The following is a 22,568-nucleotide window of genomic DNA, read 5'->3' as shown; positions in this document are numbered from 1 at the left end:
GAATTGTAAACAATATCCTGAAAGTAAAAAAAAAACCTCACACCTAAAACAAACATGTTGGTGAATGTAACAATATCCTGAAAGTTAAAAAAACTCACACCTAAAAACAAACATGTTGCGCTGAAGTGAATTGTAAACAACAATATCCTGAAAGTAAAAAAAAAAAAACTCACACATAAAACAAAACATGTTGGTGAATGTAACAATATCCTGAAAATTAAAAAAAAAACCCACTGGTCACACCTAAAAAAAAACATGTTGGTGAATGTAACAATATCCTGAAAGTTAAAAAAACCTCACACCTAAAACAAACATGTTGGTGAATGTAACAATATCCTGAAAGTTAAAAAAAAACCTCACACCTAAAACAAACATGTTGGTGAATGTAACAATATCCTGAAAGTTAAAAAAAAACTCACACCTAAAACAAACATGTTGGTGAATGTAACAATATCCTGAAAATTATAAAAAAAACCCACCTCACACCTAAAACAAACATGTTGGTGAATGTAACAATATCCTGAAAGTTAAAAAACCCCACCTCACACCTAAAACAAACATGTTGGTGAATGTAACAATATCCTGAAAGTTAAAATACCTAAGACAAACATATCGGTGAATGAAGGAATATCGTGAAAGTAAAAACAACTCACACCTAAAACAAACATGTTGGTGAATACAACAATATCCTGAAAATTAAAAAAAACAAAAACAAGAAACCCTCACCTAATGTTTAAACATGCTCACATGCCACTAGGGCTTCGAGCATGTCTGTCCCGGGACCGATTTCTGGATAGCCAGAAGTCTGACACGGGACAGAAAAACTTTACGAGCAAATTTGAATTTTTACTCTAAATGTAAGTGGGGGATTTTAAATCTTTACTTGTGCAGTCCAGAAATAATATAATAATAATCATATAAATAATTTTTGCACTAATTTTAGAGCGGGCTATCTAAATCTAAAAAATAAATTAATATTTAATTTTAGCCCGAAACACATTTTGTGAATATAACAATATTCTGAAAGTAAAGCAACCTCACACTTAAAACAAAAATATTTGTGAATAGAACAATATTCTAAAATAAAATGTAAACAACTCACACCTAAAACAAACATGTTGGTGAATAAAACAATATCCTGAAAGTAAAACAACCTCACACCTAAAACAAACATGTTGGTGAATAAAACAATATCCTGAAAGTAAAAACAACCTCACATCTAAAACAAACATGTTGGTGAATAAAACAATATCCTGAAAGTAAAACAACCTCACACCTAAACACAAACATGTTGGTGAATATAACAATATCCTGAAAGTAAAACAAACTCACACCTAAAACAAACATGTTGGTGAATAAAACAATATCCTGAAAGTAAAACATTTTAAATTTGTTTTGTTTGACGACACCACTAGAGCACATTGACTCATTAATCATCGGCTACTGGATGTCAAACATTTGGTAAATCTAGGACGTAGTCACCAGAGAGAAAACCCGCTACACTTTTCCTAATGCAGTAAGGGATCTTTTATATGTACTTTCCCACAGATAGGAAGACACATACTACGGCCTTTGGCCATTTGTGGTGCACTGGTTAGAATGAGAATATAACCCAATCAGTTGAATGGATCCACCGAGGTGGTTCGATCCTGCGACGTAAGTACCTCCAGCGAGCATTGAACCGACTGAACTAAATCCCCTCCCCACCCCCATCGACAAAAGTGTCTCGTCGGCTTCTGTGTGGTGTTTGGTGTGGGTCGTCGTTAGTCGATCGGTGATCCATCTTTCAATACATATGTAACATGACTTTATAACAAGCTTGTATGTTAAATCAATTGAGAATAAATTTATGAAAATTGGATAAGAAAATATATATACGCATGAAATAACTTTACAAAAAAGTCATAAAAGGCAAACAATTCAAACACGCAAAAAAACAACAGAAAAAAAACAGAAAACAAAACCAGAAAACACAAAAAAACACACACAAAAAACAACACAAAAAGACAACAACAAAAAACCCAAACAAACAAACCACAACAAAAGAATCCGAGAATTGTCCGAATTACCAAATGTTTGACATCCAACAGCCGATGATTAATAAATCAATGTGTTCTAGTGGTGTCATTAAACGTAGCAAAAATTTAACTTTAGCTTTTGTCGATGTTACGCAAGTTGTAATGGAAACAAACTGTTGACTAGACGCGACGATCGTGTCTTTTTCTCCAATAACCACCAACCAACAAGACGCATTTGTCGACGTTATGCAAGTTGTAATCGAAACAAAACTACAGATTACAGGCGACCATTGCGTCTTTTCCCTTCACACAAACCGACAAGACGGTTTTGTTGACGTTCTAATCGGCGAAAAACTATATAGATTTGGGTACTTCCTTGCCACAGACAGGAGAGCACATACCACAGCGTTTGTTATACCAGTCGCGGAGCACTGATTAATTACCTTAACAATTCCATCCAAATCGTCTTTCTCTATCAAGCCGTTCTCATTAGAATCTGAAATAAATAAATAAATAAATAAATAAATAAAGATAGCGATTAAACAGTAACAGATATACATACACACACAAATATACTAAAAGAATCCTTCATATGTGTCCATGTGGGACAGGGCTGTGCCACTCGAGGGTACACAATTAGCCTCGTCCCTGACATCACATTATGTATCCGAGGGTGGAATAGCCCTGTCTCACATGGATACATAATGGAGGATTATTTTTCTCCCATCCAGTAGATGAAAAACAAGCATTTTGGGAAAACGTGAAAAACCCTACTTTTTTTTTTATCTTACAATAAAATAATCAGAACTATTGAAAAGATCGTACCCAAAAATAGTACAATTTCATTATGACAGCAGGTTTCCTGTATTTATGAAAATATAAAAAGCATTTCTTGCGTTATTTTGCCGTTTACGTGATGTCACTCAATGTTAAAGTTACATTCTCTGGTTACCATATTATAACATCATGTACAAATGTGAAATACAAGCTCAAATGCACTTTTATAAAAGTCGTGTGTGTTCGCTATGAACGGAGATCGTCAAACGTATACGCTTGATTCGTCGTCTGTGCCGCCATAGCTCGGCAAAGCACAAACGACAGCCTGTTGTCAATTTTAGTTAAAGGGACATTCCTGAGTTTGCTGCATTGTAAGATGTTTCCGACTAATAAAATATTTCTACGATTAAACTTACATGATAAATATATTTTCTTGTTTAGAATATCAGTGTCTTTATATTCAATGTGTTTCTGGTCGTCTTAATGTAACGGGGACTAAATATTTGGCCGTTTGTATATAAATAACATATTTGATCTATTACTATTAATATTTATTTTAGGATTCAATTTATTTTATTATAGGATATTCTCAATCTGCATTGAGAATATCGTATTGGTGCTTTAGACAAAGCCTTTTATGGTTGTTTCTCGCCATACTGGCTAGGGACGAGCCATTGGTTGATTCTGTCCAATGGTTATGTGTATTTGGTGTCACGTGGTCGTGAGTCAGGTCCGTGCAGCGCTGAGTGTGGACAATGACACAACACGTTACATACTTACGACTTGCAGTTGCCTTTTCCTTTTCCTGAGCCTTTCGTTATCTTCAGACTTCCTTTTGGCACTTACAGGTTTGACTAATATGCATGTATTAATTGTTATGTTTATCTCATTATTTTAGATATATGTAAATGTAATACATAATGTGGAAAAGTGTTTAAACGTCCATAATTAATGCTAGGTAAATACGTTTTAAATATTGAATTCACTAAAACACAATAAACGAATAAATATATATATGGACGAGTTAACTTTATAAACAGTAATAAAGTAAAGGTGTTGGATATATACTATTAAACATATAAATATACATAGAGGCGCACCACACCTTCGACTTATAAGGGTGTAAGAACCCATGCCCAGTTTTCTTCAGGCAGAACTCCACAACGTCGAAAGGAGATACAGTGTTGGAAATGTGGACAAGTTGGACACATAGCCATAGGTTGCAGAAATGAGCCTCTGGATTTAAACTGAAGACCACTTTTGTTGGGGAGCAAACAAAAGTTGGCACAGGCAAATGCTCCAAGGTTTTCTCTTCCATTCCAGAGGGTCTCATTGGTGAAGCGAATGAGGTTTCCGTTGTTGTTGGTGGTAATTTGTGTACAGCTTTGTTGGATACAGGTTCCACTGTTTCAACAGTCAGCGAAACCTTTTATTCCAATTATCTCAAGGAAGCAGATATTCATCCTCTGACTGATCTGTTGAATATTGAATGTGCGGACGGTCAGTCACTACCATATAAAGGATATATTGAAACGACTGTGGTGTTACAGGGTTTGACTGATTCACCTAGGTTTTGTTTGTTTTTGGTTGTTCCGGATAGCAGTTACAACGCTAGTGTTCCAAATTTTATTGGGAACAAATGTTTTAACCTCTGCTTTAGATGAATGTCGCCAAACTTATGGTGATAGATTTCTACAAGTAGCGGAATTGCGTACACCTTGGTACCTTGCTTTCAGGAGCATTGTGTTACAGGACAAGACACTTTCACGGTGTAAGGGTAGATTAGGTCTGGTTAGGAGTGCACAGAGAGATAGCATTACTATTCCACCTAATTCGACCATTACTATCCTGGGTACCTGGATAAGAAGATTCCTTACAGGGATACATGTGCGATGATGGCAACAACAGGGAAATGTGATCATCCAGACTTAGAGGTATCGCCTGTTGTATTTAGGTACCAGTACAGATCCAATTCTCCAGTGGAGGTAAGATTGTCCAATGTAACTACTCAGACCGTTGTTATTCCGTCTAAGGGCCTCTTGTGTGAGATACAAGAAGTAACTTTGGAAGACGTAGAACAAAAGGAGGAAGATGACGAGTGGTTGCTGCAGAAGATTACTCTACCTTCACAAGGACTAACTCCGGAGCAGTTGCAGGAGGGGACCAACTTGATTTTAAAGTATCAAGATGTCTTTTCTGCAAGTGAGTTCGACATTGGGCACTGTACTAAGGTACAGCACAGAATTGAGCTTATTGACAGTACCCCGTTCAAGCAACGACATCGCCGCATTCCGCCGGCTATGTACGAAGAGATCAAACAACATTTACGACAGCTTTTGTTGTGTGGAATCATCCGGAGATCTCACAGCCCGTGGGCATCACCAGTGGTGATTGCAAAGAAGAAAGATGGTTCTTTACGGATGTGCGTTGATTACCGGCAGTTGAATCAACAAACCGTAAAGGATTCGTATGCTTTGCCTAGGACAGAAGAGATTTTTGATTGTCTGGCTGGTTCGAAGTTCTTCAGTGTTGTTGACATGAAGAGTGGATACCATCAGGTGGAGATAGCTGAAGAACATAAGGCCAGGACAGCGTTTACAGTAGGACCACTCGGCTTCTATGAGTATAATCGTATGGGTTTTGGACAGACTAATAGTCCTGCAACGTACCAGAGACTCATGGAAGATTGTCTTGGAGATCTGTACCTGCAGAAGTGTTGTATATTCATTGATGATCTTATTGTATTTTCATCATCATTTGAAGAGCATCTTCATCGACTGGAATTGGTATTTAACCGTCTTCGGGAATACAATCTCAAGTTGGCACCCAAGAAATGCAGTTTCTTTCAGGATCAAGTCAAATATCTAGGGCACATTGTGTCCGTGGATGGCGTCAAGGTAGATCCTGAAAAGATAGAAAAGATTGTCAACTGGCCAGAACCTACTAATCCAGAGCAGTTGCGACAGGTCCTAGGATTTCTTGGGTACTATCGTAAGTATATTTCTAATTTCTCTACGATAGCACGGCCTCTTACGATTCTACTTCCACCAACCAGGACTAAACAGAAGAGGTCATCGAAGAAAAGATCAGCTGTGGTGGATTGGGTATGGGGAGCAGATCAACAAAATGCTTTTGATCAGTTGAAGCGGGCGTTGACCTCGCCACCTATTTTGGCGTATGCGGACCCACTCTCTTCCATTTGAATTGCATACAGATGCAAGCAGCTCTGGTCTTGGGGCAGTACTCTACCAGGAACAAGAGGGTACGAAGAGGGTGGTAGCTTATGCAAGCCGTGGTGTGTCAAAGACTGAGAGAAATTATGCAGCACACAAACTAGAATTTTTGGCACTGAAATGGGCAATTACTGAGAAATTCAGTGATTATTTATATGGCCACAAGTTTGTTGTGTTTACGGATAACAATCCTCTCACCTATGTATTAACCACGGCTAAACTAGATGCCACAGGCCATAGATGGTTAGCCTCCTTAGCGTCTTACGATTTTTCAATTCAGTACCGGACAGGGAAAAGCAATGCAGATGCTGATGCGCTCTCTCGCCTCCCAGGTAATAACTACAGTGGGGAAAAGCAGCTAGGTATTACCTCTGAATCCATCAAGGCGATCGCAGCAGCATGTCAGACTCCCAGTTATATTGAAAGTCTTTGTATGTCCTCGGATGTAATTGATGACGAGGATGAAGATGGACATTCAATCAATAACATGACTTTGAGAGATTGGAGACATCACCAAACTGGAGATATAACCCTAGAACCATTCCTGAGAAGCTTGACACAAGGTACAAAACCATCTCTACAAGGGTTGCCTCGCTCAGCAGAAGCACTAGCGTTGTACCGGGAGTTTGACCATCTGAAACTGTACAGGGGAGTTTTATATCGATCTACACTGGTTAATGGAGATGAGAAGATGCAGTTAGTACTCCCAGTCAAGTTTCGACCCATGGCATTGCAAGGGCTCCACAACGACATTGGGCATATGGGCCGTGAGAGGACACTTGCTCTGTTAAAGGATAGATTTTACTGGCCAGCCATGTCCAAGAGTGTCGATGAGTGGATTAAGAGCTGTGACAGATGTCTTCGCCGAAAAGGGTCAAACCAACAGCCGGGCGCCACTTGTCAACATCACAACTAGTCAGCCTCTTGAGATAGTTTGCCTGGACTTTCTTACATTGGAGACTTCAAAGGGCGGCTTCCAAAATATCCTTGTTATAACAGACCATTTCACTCGATACGCTCAAGCCATACCTACGAGGAATCAGACTGCTAGAACAACTGCAGAAGTGTTATTTAATAACTTTATTGTACACTATGGATTTCCTCAGCGGTTGCATTCAGACCAGGGTGCAAATTTTGAAAGCAAGCTTTTGAAAGAAATGTGTTTCAATCGCAGGAATACAAAAGTCAAGGACAACGCCATATCACCCAATGGGTAATGGAATGACAGAGCGGTTCAACAGGACATTACTGGATATGCTTGGTACCCTGGATCCAGAAAAGAAGGTTGACTGGAAGAACCATGTAGCCCCTTTAGTGCATGCCTATAACTGTACCAGACATGATTCCACTGGTTATGCACCATTCTTTCTGATGTTTGGCAGGAATCCACGGTTGCCTGTTGATGTTGCCTTGGGTCTGGAACCAATGCAAGACAAGAGAATCTACATGATTACACGTCAGCTTTACGACAAAGACTGCAAGAATCATACAGGTTAGCGTCTAAGGCAGCAGAGCACAGTCGACAAACATCAGAAGAAGGGATATGATGTCAGAGTTCGGGGTTCCATCCTGCAACCCGGCGACAGAGTTTTGGTTAGAAGATTGGCATTCGATGGTAAAACATAAGATTGCCGACAGATGGGAAGAGGAACCTTACCTTATCCAAGATCAGCCAAACAAGGATATCCCTGTGTTTGTGGTGCGGCAGGAAAATGGACATGGTAAAAGTAGAACACTTCACAGGAACCTTCTGTTACCAATCGGATCTCTTCCCATAGCTATTGATGTTCCAGATGTGCCAACACCAAAACCAAGACGACCAACCCAACGACAGCGACAAAAGCCAACTGAGGTTACTGCTGAAAAGATACCCCCAACGGAATTGGACGACGGAGCAACCCCGTCGGATGATGAAGACTATCTTCAAGTCGATTCTGTTGTGCTGGTTACAGAGGCAACAGTCACAGAACCAACAGATGCCAGCACCGCACCTGCTGCTGACAGGGACTCTGTTAGTGTTATGGGTATAGACAGCACTTCTGTCCCTACGTCGGCTCCATTGTAGCCTACTGGAAAGTATTCCCCCAAAAGAAACACAACAAGGCTCGGAAGGGTTCGAGGGTTTATTCTCTCGATCACACCATACGCGTGGTTCTGTAAAAATAATTACAAACGATAAATACACTGATAATAACAATAATTAACAACCTCGACTTAATCATAAAAATAAATTACAAATGTCATTACATAGCAATATATATACTCATTTAAACCATTATCACACAATTATGCCAAGTTACTGGCATAATACTTTCCTTCAAAAATATACATATACGTTTCGGCGACGTTAGTGCCAAAACAATCATCAAAAATAAGTACATGCATTTAAGATAATTAAATGCGGTTATACAAACAAAAAAATACCTCAAAGCAGTAAAGACTTGGCAACATTATTGCCAACGTTACTGATTACAAAATAAACAACTTCCCCATTTCAAATGCTGTCAATATAAAACAATAACGTTCGGGTTTGTATGACAAACATTAAAATAAAGACCATTACAGAATACAAACTGGAACAATCGATTTAAAAAACAATAATATATATATACATAAAATACTCGGTTACAGCACAGGTGAAACAAGTCACGTGCGTTGGTCAAGACGCACGTGAAACACCTTCGCTGCAAGAATTGCATGTAATAAAGAAATAGACAATACTACTACTACTACACACCTTCGCTGTGGGCGATGAACCGTATAGGATGATAACACTATTACATGTACGTGGGCTTCATCCTGTGAATAAATGGGTAAAATATAAGCTACCACTCAAATGGATAATAAAACTACAGCACGTGAGGCTCTGTTGGTGTTATGGGTATAGACAGCACTTCGTCAACGGATGATCATGAGACATCCCTTGTAGGTGAAGTAGCTAGTTCAGACCATGAGACAGTTGCGGATGAGACGGCAGAGGTTGAGCCGGTTGCAGATTTGGTGTCTGAATCTGAAGACATTAGGAGTCCAGTTCCAGTTCCAGTTCCAAGACGATCCATTAGGGAGAGACGGCCTCCAAAGTGGATGACACATGGGGATTTTGCCATGATCAAGTCTTTGGGATGTGACTGGAAGGACAGAGTAAAAATTCTCACGGATATGGCTTCAATGAACTTATTTGATCGGATGCCGATAGAAGCAGTAAATGCAGTACTGCAGATTGTTACAAGTTCACTGGGGTCATATGACATTAAATGACGAGGACGTCATTTCACAACTAGGGGGAGTATGTAACGGGGACTAAATATTTGGCCGTTTGTATATAAATAACATATTTGATCTATTACTATTAATATTTATTTTAGGATTCAATTTATTTTATTATAGGATATTCTCAATCTGCATTGAGAATATCGTATTGGTGCTTTAGACAAAGCCTTTTATGGTTGTTTCTCGCCATACTGGCTAGGGACGAGCCATTGGTTGATTCTGTCCAATGGTTATGTGTATTTGGTGTCACGTGGTCGTGAGTCAGGTCCGTGCAGCGCTGAGTGTGGACAATGACACAACACGTTACATACTTACGACTTGCAGTTGCCTTTTCCTTTTCCTGAGCCTTTCGTTATCTTCAGACTTCCTTTTGGCACTTACAGGTTTGACTAATATGCATGTATAATTGTTATGTTTATCTCATTATTTTAGATATATGTAAATGTAATACATAATGTGGAAAAGTGTTTAAACGTCCATAATTAATGCTAGGTAAATACGTTTTAAATATTGAATTCACTAAAACACAATAAACGAATAAATATATATATGGACGAGTTAACTTTATAAACAGTAATAAAGTAAAGGTGTTGGATATATACTATTAAACATATAAATATACATAGAGGCGCAAGTTAATTGTATAAACAGAATTAGTGATTAGTGTTGGATGAGATGTCTAATTGCTGTAGTTTTTATTATCCATTTGAGTGGTAGCTTATATTTTACCCATTTATTCACAGGATGAAGCCCACGTACATGTAATAGTGTTATCATCCTATACGGTTCATCGCCCACAGCGAAGGTGTGTAGTAGTAGTATTGTCTATTTCTTTATTACATGCAATTCTTGCAGCGAAGGTGTTTCACGTGCGTCTTGACCAACGCACGTGACTTGTTTCACCTGTGCTGTAACCGAGTTCATTTTATGTATATATATTTATTGTTTTTTTTAATCGATTGTTCCAGTTTGTATTCTGTAATGGTCTTTATTTTAATGTTTGTCATACAAACCCGAACGTTATTGTTTTATATTGACAGCATTTGAAATGGGGAAGTTGTTTATTTTGTAATCAGTAACGTTGGCAATAATGTTGCCAAGTCTTTACTGCTTTGAGGTATTTTTTTGTTTGTATAACCGCATTTAATTATCTTAAATGCATGTACTTATTTTTGATGATTGTTTTGGCACTAACGTCGCCGAAACGTATATGTATATTTTTGAAGGAAAGTATTATGCCAGTAACTTGGCATAATTGTGTGATAATGGTTTAAATGAGTATATATATTGCTATGTAATGACATTTGTAATTTATTTTTATGATTAAGTCGAGGTTGTTAATTATTGTTATTATCAGTGTATTTATCGTTTGTAATTATTTTTACAGAACCACGCGTATGGTGTGATCGAGAGAATAAACCCTCGAACCCTTCCGAGCCTTGTTGTGTTTCTTTTGGGGGAATACTTTCCAGTAGGCTACATTAATATTTGTAAGAAGCCCAAACTGGATTTTGTCTTCAAATAATTTCGTACGTACGAAAAAAAAACATATTTTAAGAAATAAAATGAAAATTAAACTAGTAGAAATATTAGATAGATCAGAAACACGTTTAATATACAGCCACTAATATTTTATGCAGAAAAATACATTTGATATGTAATTACAGTCGTTAAAAAGTCTCTGTTAGTCGATCATATATAATAAATTGCAGCAGACTCAGAAATGTCCATTTAACACGTGCGTTTGTCGATTTCAAATTGTAGGGCTCGTCTCAAAAAAGTAAAAGAGAAATCTTGCGCTGTACGAAGAACGTTCGGTTGAGGATACGGTACTAGAGTCTTTAGTTAAAACCGGTTTGATCTTGACAACGTATTATCGACAGTCGTACCTTCCTATTTCAGAATTGATATTTTATAAAGTGTTAGTAAAACTTTCAAAGTTTAGTTTGTATACTAGTAACACATTAATCGTGTATATATTTTTTAATAAAAATATACTAAAGTAGACAATGAACGTTTTCACTTCTTATTTTACGTGTTAAAATCGACAAATTCAAATAAATATTATTTCATTTGGAAAGGATAAAGTTGGGGAGGGGGGGTTGTTTAACGACATCAAACGATAAAGCATATTGATTTAATAATCATCCGACCCCCATACAAACCGTAATAAAATGTGTTGAGTGCGTCGTTAAATAAAAACATATCCTATCCTTCCTTCCATCTGCTGTTGGATGTCTAACATTTGGCAATTTTGACATATAATCTTAGAGAGGAATAGGGTGCATGTGCAGGGGGAGGGTATTGGAGGTCGAAACCCTTACTTGCCCAAGCTTAAAAAAAAATTGAAATGTATTTTTTGGGGGAGCATGGCCCCATATAAACTTCGCTCAAACACAGTCTATAACCCCACCCCGCTGAAATCCCTGCACATGCGCCTTGGAAACCCGTTACATTTTTTTTAGCAAGGGATCGTTTATATGTACCATCCACAGACAGGATATCACATACCATGGTATTTTTATATACCCGCCGATGGGGATCGATCCTAGACTGACCGCGCATTTCCAAAAAACACCTTTTTAGGTCTAAGTAATGAATAAAAATAACATATAGTCTTGAAAAATGTTACGTAAATCGAAGACAAGACAAGGCAAGACAAGAATTTATTTACACTCGGGCCGTTGCACAAACGGCCATAGGAGGAATATATATACACATACAATTTATAACATTCACGTGACAAGATGGTTGATAATGAACATATACAAAGTACCAATAAATAGAATTCTATAAGAACAATATGTATAACAAAAACTCTAAATGCATTTGATACATGTACATATTTAAGAACATCGTTATACACAAACCACAAGTTGGTGTTCATACAAATATAATCTGGATATACATCATGTGTGGTCAAGTACTTATAAGCAAACATGTTATCGTAATAATAGTTATATATTTTTGTTTTGTTGTGGGTTAGGGACGTTTTAAAGTTACTAATAATTACTTTTATAAAATATGCCAATTTCTTTAATATTCCGATTCGCTTACTGTTCATTAATTCTTTAAATTTATAAGTACTTGGTCGTTTATAGTAATATGAATGTATATACTGGACCCTTAAATCATGAAAAAAATTACAAACAAAAATATAATGAAACTCATCGCCAATATCATTGACGTCGCATAGTGTACAAAGTCTCTCATCTATATGTGTGTTATTCCAACGACCAGTTTCAACGGGTAAATAATGGTCAGGACGTTCTAATTTTTATGATAACTGACCATAGCTTTTCAGGAAGTATACTAACATAATTTTCAAGAAATAAGTTTTCTATATATAGCTCGTAACCTTTCCTCTCGATGATTGTGATAAGTTATTTCTCCATATTTGTAAATATTGATCGTGTTGCCTTTGTTTGATTTGTTGCGAGAGACATTTTACTGATATGACGACGATTGAGATATCCCATACATTGCTCATCCCTAAGTTATTCAACATGTTTTTGATAGCGGTGATCCAATTTATATTTGGTTCCGTTAGTAGAGATGATCGTTTAACATAGCTTTGTATAATAACAAGAGAGTTTTGATTCTTTTCCTGATAAAAGCCGTGCCCAGTAGCATATCATTCTTCTATGTATGAGTAATTCAACTGGCATTCGTCCCAGCTCTCCGTATAACATAAAACATGGTGTTTGATTTCTTAACAGGTAAAATATGTCTAAAGAAGAAGATTTGTACAAAGTTAAATATATCATTTTTCTCGTGCACCCAAATTTCGCAGCCATATAATAAGATTGGAAGGACCATCGAGTCGAACATTTTACGTTTGCATTCAGTTGATAGATAGTATTCCTTTGATTTCGCTAGTACAAAGTACATAGCCTTGGTAGCCTGCTGACTAAGTCTGCTCTTGGTAGTTCGGAAGTTATTTAATTTACTAAAAGTAATTCCTAAATATTTGTATTTCATTATCATTTTCTAAAATAGTGTTTCCAATCTTAAAAATATGTTTATAGTCTTTAGCAGTTCCGTTAAAAATCAGTATTTTTGTTTTGTTACTATTAATTTTAAGTTCCAATCATTGCAATACTGGTAAAACGTATTTAAAGTATATTGTAGGTCAGCTGCACTTGTTGCTAATAAGGCCGTATCATCTGCATATAACAAACAAAGGATGTGCATAGCAATGTCTACCGGGTTTCTCTTGATTATCTGTTTTAATTCGGATTCCTTCGCATCCATGGTTGGATAAATAATCTTCTAAATCGTTGAGATACAAGGAGAACAGAATGAGGGGATAAATTTTCGCCTTGGCGGATACCGTTGTTGCAAGGGAATAAAGCTGATTGCTGATTATTGACGGAAGTTAATGATTTTAACCTTGATACATCTGGTAGATAATTCTGAAAAATTTACCGGTTATGTTATTTTGTAACAGCTTATGACAAAGTTGAGTTCTTGGTACCATATCGAAAGCTTTCTGAAAATCAATAAATGCACAGTATAATTTCTTTTTTCTTTTTTTCAAGAAATCGATCAAGTTATGTAATGTGAATATGTGGTCTGTAGGTGAATAGCCTTTACGAAATGCAGTCTGAGCCTCACTAATGATATTGTTTTCCTCAATAAATAAGTTTAACTGGTTATTAAGTAAAGTTGTGAATAGCTTAGAACAACAGCAGAGTAGTGTAATTGGTCGATAATTTTTCGGGTAATAGTCTTGCTCCCTTTATTTTTAAAAATTGGCATAATAATACCTGTAAGCCATTCCTCAGGTAGAACGCGGTGATCAATATTAGTATTAAAAAGTTTAACATAGACTGGCGCTATGGAATTTTGAATGGAGCAATTATATGCCAAAGAGAAAAGGTGCGCAATTTTGATTGAGGAAATTTGGCGCAATTTTGAACGGTCGGTCAGAAAGTAAATGGCAGCGCTAGTATAGGTTTTGACATTAGTGAATCGAGAGTAGCTCGTTAAACAGACCTCTATGATGCTGTGGTGTCTCCCTAAGTTGCCCATAGGGGCCCTTAGAAAGGGGCTGGGCCCAATTGCACAAAGCATCGTAAGCCTAGTTTTACACGTAAACGTAAATCTACGACTAAACCACGATTCTTATTACCACTAACAGAACACTAATATAGTTTGAAATACACATTTTTCAATTTCTTTTGTCCTTAATATACTCCATCTTCCATAATGATGTACGTCTCTGCGTGAAATAGATTCTAAACAGGTGTAAACGTGTGACCGATATAACTGCTAGTCGCCAGACGTAAATATACGATGTTTTGTGAAATGGGCCCCAGACCTCTTCTGATCGTGGCATGACAACCCAGGGGAGACTCGTGCAATTGTTTTGACACCGGATACTGCCGCTTTAATATCAGCTCAAGCAATAGAAGTTACGTAGTCATGCAGGACCGATTTATTCCGCATGGGCTGTCTTGCATGGTTAGGGATGGGAGAAATATAACTCCGTACGTACGTACCTACGTACCTACGTACCTACGTACCTACCTTCTTTTCTCCTGCCTGTTTACCTACCTCCTTGCTGCCTGTCTATCTGCATACAAACATATATACATACACATACACTCTTACACGTACGAACGTACACACTCATATGCATATATATATATATATATATATATATATATATATATATATATATATATGTTGCGGGCAATTCGGTGCTACAGGTTCGAGTTCCAGCAACAGTATGTGAGGACAGGAAGGATTTAATTATCCCTTGCGCCAGTGTATTCAGATTTATTATTTAATAGTCAAATCTGACATACTGTCACAAGTCAAGGGTACTAATATAAGAACCATATTATATTTTAGAACATTTATTGTAAATACTTGGGTAATTGAGAATATATTGTTGAACTGTGTGTCATAGCTTGCTACGGCAAATTATATTTTATACTGTAATCACTAGCAGAGGTGTTTGTAAGGAACTTGGGCTTGGGCTTACATTGGTGAACACTTTTGTTTGTGAGTGAAGCATGCATAGTGGGGATATAGTTGGGAGATGTAATGAGTTGTGGGCAGTCACATAACGTTCTTGAGAGAGAAACTGTGTGTTAAGATATTGTGAAATATTTTTTCTGTATAACTCTGGGTTGATGACAACCGTAAGTAGATTTTGTTTGTTTGTTGTATAACTGTGGTACACTATGTGTATATGTGTTAGTAGTTGTATGTAACGTCATTGCAAACAAAAGTCTTAATAAATCTGATTTATGTAATATTTAAGACACTTGTGAAGTGCGGACATTATATTAAGAGAAAATTGTCTAACATCTGATATGGTAATATAAATATTACATGGTTTTGATTAGGGTATAGTGTATTTCAGTGTATTTGTGTATTGGGTCCTGGTGATGACGAACGTAGATGATGTATTCTGGGAGTTGGCGAAGAGTGAGTCTGGTGAATGGCGGTGGTGATAATGGTGAACAGAGAAGATGATCAGTGAATGATCGTGACGACGGTGTCAATGATTTTGGCGAACGACGAAGGTGATCTGTGAATGATCCTGACAAAGAGTGTTGATGATTCGGGTGAATGATGGTGGTAATACTGGTGAATGGAGGAGATGATCAGTGAGGATCGTGATGAGGGTACCAATGATTATGGTGAACTGAGATGATCAGTGAATGACCGTGACGAGGGGGTTAGTGATTCTGGTGAACGACAGGGGTATTAATAGTAAACGACAACGGTGATCAGTGAATGATCATTATGAGGTGTGATGATTCTAGTGAATGATAATAATGATAATGGGGAATGGTGAAGATGATCAGTGAATGATCATGACAAGGATGACGATGAGGGTGACTTATGATGATGAATTGTGAAATGTGATGAATAGTGGAAGACAGACATTTTAGTATTATTTTGTGGTTAAAAGATTTTTACTCTATTTAATATTGATTCATAGTTTAATTTACATGTGATATATGTTACATGCGTGATAGTGCAATATGTATTGGTTGGGAGGGAAGTGTTATGTAAATAAATGTGTATGAATGATTCCTGAGTTGTCGTCTTGTTTCTTTTGGGATACCGACCCGTGACAAATGGTGGAGATGCAGGGCAACATAATTTTCTAACAAGTGTATTGTTATTTATTAAGTCACATTGTTGGTACCTAAAGGAAGCAAGGGCGTTGTATTAGGGTGTTTGGCCTTAGTAGTAGGCTACTAGTTATTATAACTGTTAGAACATAAAAGGGCTAGTGTATAATACCACAAGCTAAGAGATCTGCGTTTAGTTTCGTCATTGTGTATACTTGTGCTAGAGGTACATTGTGGAGGGATAGATAAGAAAGGTAGGTATTACAGATAGCTATTGTTAGTTAGTAAGTTACGGAGCACGTACAGTGTTTATGACTTCATTGCGGATACAAGGTAAGCATAAAACTGTGGAAGTACGGTTCACGTTAGTTTGGATCAAATCGAATGAAGGTAATAGTATATTTGTGTGTGTTGTGGTTGGTATTTTTAGATATTAAGATGGAGTTTGAAAATGTGTGGATATAGGTAAGAGTCTAGGATTGGAGAAGTTGGAGCTGCAGAAATTCGTTAAGGAGCAGATGGAAGAATGGAGAGAACAAACGAGACTAGATAGAGAAGAACGAGCAAGAGAAAGAGAGGGTGCTAAGGAGTTAGCTGATGCACATGCTAGGGAAAAGGAACGTGAGAGAGAGGTGGCTAAAGAGGTCAGGGAATATGAAAGACAAGAGAAGGAACGTGAACGAGCATTTCAGCTGGAGTTGGAGTTTTGAGAAAAGTAAGAGAGATAGTGGTAGTTTATCTAAGTCAAGTGATAATTCGCGTGTCCACAAAGCTAAACTTAAATGCTATATTTCAAGATGGGAAAGATGATATGGATGCATATTTAACCAGTTTTGAAAGGATGTTGACAGTGCAGAAGTCACCAACAGAGGAATGGGCTATTCACTTGGGTACTTTATTAACAGGTAGAGCTAGAGATGTGTATGTGAGATTGAGTAATGACGATGCAATGGATTATGACAAATTAAAAACTGCGTTGTTGCATAGATATGATCTTACTCAGACGGGTTTAGACAGAAGTTTAGAACTGCTAAGATTGAACCAGGAGAGACGTACCCACAATTTTTGAACAGATTAACTGGGTATATGAACCGATGGATCAAACTGAGTGAGATTACGCAGAGTTATGATGGATTGTTTTGATTTAATAATACGTGAACAACTTTTGAATTCAGCTGGGACTGAATTAACATTGTACCTAAAAGAAAGGACTCCAGAAGATGCTTATAAAATGGCGAAATTAGCAGAGACGTTTGTGGAAGCAAGAAAAGAAACGAATCACGGTAAGAAAGAAGCGGGAAGAAGTAGATGCGAGTATTTAGGAGATAGTAGAGTTAGAGGAGGACAGTCAGGATTTAAGAAAGGAAGAGGGTTAACTGATCAGTATAGAAATGATTCTCGACCATGGCCACCAAAATGTTTCATTTGCAATAAAACTGGTCATATAGCTAGAATATGTCCGAGTAGGAAACGACCAGAACAGACAAGTGTTAAGGAAGTCATTGGTTGTATGGTTTCACTAAAGAAAGAGAAAATTTTGGATAGAGATAGCAATATGAATGTCTTTGTTGGAACATGCTTAGGAAAGGAGACAACTATCATTAGGGATACGGGTTGTTCAACAGTGGTAATAAGAAGAGCATTAGTACCCGAAAATGACATGACAGGTGAAATGGGAAGTTACGTTACACTGGATGGGGAAGTTAAGGAAGCACCTTGGTGTGAAACATATATCAAGACACCGTACTTTACTGGAAAAGTCAGAGCTATGGTATTGGATAATCCTATTTACGACATTGTAATTGGAAATGTAACAGGAGCAGAAGGTGTAACGAAGAAAGATATAGCACAGACCATTGGAATAATGGAAACCAGAGCACAGATGAGAAAGGCAAGTTGTAAAATGAAATCACTGATAACACCAACAGTACAAATAGAGGAGATGAAGGCTGACCAGATAAGCTAGAACAAGGTAAGGATGGAAGTTTAGATAAATTGTTTAATTTGGCAAAACAGGGTGAGGAAACCATGAGAGGTCAAAACTTTCTAAATTTGTGATAGAGAAAGGATTGTTGAAAAGGAAAGCATATATATATATATATATATATATATATATATATATATATATATATATATATGTTGCGGGCAATTCGGTGCTACAGGTTCGAGTTCCAGCAACAGTATGTGAGGACAGGAAGGATTTAATTATCCCTTGCGCCAGTGTATTCAGATTTATTATTTAATAGTCAAATCTGACATACATACAATGATAGATAATCAGACATCAATACTTACATACATACATACATACATACATACATACATACATATATACATACATTAATACATACATACATACATACATATATACATACATACATCAATACATCAATACATACATACATATATACATACATACTTACATACTTACATACTTACATACATACATATGGATGCCTCGATAGCTCAGAGCGCATCGTGGTTAGTCTCGCAATTTGCGGGCGATTCGGTGCCACAGATTCGAGTCCCAGCAACGGCATGGGACAATTTGTGAGGCCAGAAAGGATTTAATTATCCCCTGTGCCAGTGCGTTAATATCTATGTATGTAACAGTCAACCTCGACATACATACCATATATAGATATTCATACATCAATACATACATACATACATCAATACATACATCAATACATACATACATAGATACATACATACATACATACATACATACATACATACAACGGCATGGGACAATTTTTGAGGCCAGAAAGGATTTAATTATCCCCTGCGCCAGTGCGTTAATGTCTATGTATGTAATAGTCAACCTCGACATACATACAATATATAGATATTCATACATCAATACATACATACATACATACATTAATACATCCATCTATCCATACATACATAAACACACACACACACACACACACATATAGACAGACAGACATGCACACATGCATCCATAAAGAGAAACATAAACATACCAAAAAGGGTAAAGTAGTAGTCCAGTTTTTGCTGCTGAAAGTTTGATAATCCCATTTGAACAATGAACATTGACAATATTCAGCAACACGCTAAGTAATATGAGTGTTAACTGCGTGAAATGTTATATCTTAAATGCGCACAAAAAGCGACTGCAATTGTGTGGGTGTCAAAAACAAAACAAAAAAAAACCAGAAGAAAGAAGGAGAGAAGATCCGCTTTCAAATCCATATGATGTAGGGATAGAGGAAATGTTAGTACATACGGTAGACATTACTGGTTATGGGTCATATGAATATGGCGAACGTTATACCGGCAAAAGTACAGGGTAGTAGTTTTAAAGTTCAAGTCTCGCCTCGCTTTATTATAATATCATTCGTGGACGGATCTACTATTGTCTAGGCAAGACCTGGGGGGGGGGGGGGGGGGGGGGGGTCCAGCATGTAAAAGCCCGTAGGAGGTGCAGATCCTAAGTTTGAAACCTGTAGGAGTGCAGAACCTAAGTTTGAAACCTGTAGGAGGTGCAGAACCTAAGTTTGAAACCTGTAGGAGGTGTAGAACCTAAGTTTGAAACCGGTAGGAGGTGCCGAACTTACGTTTGACACCTGTAGGAGGTGTAGAACCTAAGTTTGAAACCTGTAGGAGGTGCAGAACCTACGTTTGAAACATGTAGGAGGTGCAGAACCTACGTTTGAAACCTGTAGGAGGTGTAGAACCTAAGTTTGAAACCTGTAGGTGTAGAACCTAAGTTTGAAACCTGTAGGAGGTGCAGAACCTAAGTTTGAAACCTGTAGGTGTAGAACCTAAGTTTGAAACCTGTAGGAGGTGCACAACCTAAGTTTGAAACCTGTAGGTGTAGAACCTAAGTTTGAAACCTGTAGGAGGTGCAGAACCTAAGTTTGAAACCTGTAGGTGTAGAACCTAAGTTTGAAACCTGTAGGAGGTGCAGAACCTAAGTTTGAAACCTGTAGGAGGTGCAGAACCTAAGTTTGAAACCTGTAGGAGGTGCAGAACCTAAGTTTGAAACCTGTAGGAGGTGCAGAACCTAAGTTTGAAATCTGTAGGAGGTGCAGAACCTAAGTTTGAAACCTGTAGGAGGTGCAGGATTTAAGTGCGAAGTCTGTAGGGGAAGCAGAATTTAAGTTTGAAGTCTCTAGGAGGAGAATGGTTTAAGTGTGAAGTATGTAAGAGAAGGGTTTATGTGTGAAGTCTGTAGGAGGAGAATAGTGTATGAGTAAAGTCTGTAGGGGAGAATGGTTTATGTGTAAAGTCTGTAGGAGGAGAATGGTGTATATGTGAAGTCTGTAAGAGAAGGGTTTATGTGTGGAGTCTGCAATAGGAGAATGGTTTATGTGTGAAGTCTGTAGGAGGATAATGGTTTATGTGTAAAGTCTGTAGGAGGAGAATGGTTTATGTGTAAAGTCTGTAAGAGGAGAATGGTTTATGTGTAAAGTCTGTAAGAGTAGAATGGTTTATGTGTAAAGTCTAAGAGGAGAATGGTTTATGTGTAAAGTCTGTAGGAGGAGAATGGTTTATGTGTAAAGTCTGTAAGAGGAGAATAGTTTATGTGTAAAGTCTGTAAGAGGAGAATAGTTTATGTGTAAAGTCTGTAAGAGGAGAATAGTTTATGTGTAAAGTCTGTAAGAGGAGAATAGTTTATGTGTAAAGTCTGTAAGAGGAGAAGGGTGTACGTGTAAAGTCTGTAAGAGGAGAATGGTTTATGTGTAAAATATGTAAGAGGAGAATGGTGTATGTGTAAAATTTGTAAGAGGAGAATGGTGTATGTGTAAAGTCTGTAGGAGGTGAATGGTTTATGTGTAAAGTCTGTAGGAGAAGAATGGTTTATGTGTAAAGTCTGTAAGAGGAGAATAGTTTATATGTAAAGTCTGTAAGAGGAGAATGGTTTATGTGTAAAGTCTGTAAGAGTAGAATGGTTTATGTGTAAAGTCTAAGAGGAGAATGGTTTATGTGTAAAGTCTGTAGGAGGAGAATGGTTTATGTGTAAAGTCTGTAAGAGGAGAATAGTTTATGTGTAAAGTCTGTAAGAGGAGAATAGTTTATGTGTAAAGTCTGTAAGAGGAGAATAGTTTATGTGTAAAGTCTGTAAGAGGAGAATAGTTTATGTGTAAAGTCTGTAAGAGGAGAAGGGTGTACGTGTAAAGTCTGTAAGAGGAGAATGGTTTATGTGTAAAATATGTAAGAGGAGAATGGTGTATGTGTAAAATCTGTAAGAGGAGAATGGTGTATGTGTAAAGTCTGTAGGAGGTGAATGGTTTATTTGTGAAGTCTGTAAACGAAGAAGAGTTTACGACTGAAGTATGTAAGAGCCGCAGGTACGAGTGTGGAGTCTATAGGAGGAGCCGGGTTTTCTGTGAAATCTGTAATTGGACAATGGTTTATGTGTGACGTTTGTAAAAGGAGAATGGTTTAAGTGTGAAGACAGTAAGAGGAGAAGGGTTTATGTGAGAAGTCTGTAAAGGGTTTATATGCGAAGTCTGAAGGAGTAGTATGAGGAGCAGGTTTATTTGTGAAGCCTGTAAGGGGAAGCAAGGTATAGGTGTGAAGCCTGTAAGAGATGTAGGGTTTATGTGTGATGCTCGTAGGAGTAGTAGAAGCAGTTAAATTGTGAAGCAGGTAGGATGAGCACGATGTACGTATACGGCCTGTAGGCTTATGTGTGAAGCTCGTAGGAGGACCATGGTGTACGCATGAGGCCTGTAGGCTTATGTGTGAAGCTCGTAGGAGGACCATGGTGTACGCATGAGGCCTGTAGGCTTATGTGTGAAGCTCGTAGGAGGACCATGGTGTACGCATGAGGCATGTAGGCTTATGTGTGAAGCTCGTAGGAGGAGCACGGTGTACGTATGAGGCCTGTAGGCTTATGTGTGAAGCTCGTAGGAGGAGCACGGTGTACGTATGAGGCCTGTAGGCTTATGTGTGAAGCTCGTAGGAGGAACACGGTGTACGTATGAGGCCTGTAGGCTTATGTGTGAAGCTCGGTGTACGTATGAGGCCTGTAGGCTTATGTGTGAAGCTCGTAGGAGGACCATGGTGTACGCATGAGGCCTGTAGGCTTATGTGTGAAGCTCGTAGGAGCACGGTGTACGCATGAGGCATGTAGGCTTATGTGTGAAGCTCGTAGGGAGAGCACGGTGTACGCATGAGGGGCCTGTAGGCTTATGTGT

The 22,568-nt window shown here is 37.8% G+C and overlaps 1 protein-coding gene and 2 long non-coding RNA genes across 5 annotated transcripts in view; 1 reads left to right on the top strand and 2 right to left on the bottom strand.

Annotated features, from left to right (window-relative positions):
• The window catches only part of LOC121373502, a 73,128-nt gene that overhangs the window by 22,372 nt on the left and 28,188 nt on the right, over positions 1–22,568 (bottom strand). For 2 of the 3 annotated variants that reach the window (XM_041500172.1, XM_041500171.1), the window contains exon 3: positions 2,462–2,514. In XM_041500172.1, the coding sequence (XP_041356106.1) occupies positions 2,462–2,514 (53 nt within the window). Of the gene's footprint in view, positions 1–2,461; positions 2,515–19,385; positions 19,462–22,568 lie in introns of those variants that run through there. The other variant, XM_041500173.1, reaches the window with a different exon arrangement.
• Positions 8,139–8,886, bottom strand: LOC121373505. Its single transcript, XR_005958084.1, has 2 exons — positions 8,766–8,886; positions 8,139–8,182 (listed from the first exon to the last, which is right to left on the bottom strand). It is a non-coding gene; the product is annotated as an uncharacterized LOC121373505 (long non-coding RNA).
• Positions 9,468–10,729, top strand: LOC121373504. The gene is made up of 3 exons (XR_005958083.1): positions 9,468–9,681; positions 10,042–10,103; positions 10,686–10,729. It is a non-coding gene; the product is annotated as an uncharacterized LOC121373504 (long non-coding RNA).

This window comes from Gigantopelta aegis, chromosome 5, assembly GCF_016097555.1.
Source record: "Gigantopelta aegis isolate Gae_Host chromosome 5, Gae_host_genome, whole genome shotgun sequence".
Classification (NCBI taxonomy): Eukaryota; Metazoa; Mollusca; class Gastropoda; order Neomphalida; family Peltospiridae; genus Gigantopelta; species Gigantopelta aegis.
Note: the sequence above shows the minus strand (reverse complement) of the source record. Positions and strands in the feature narration are given on the sequence as shown.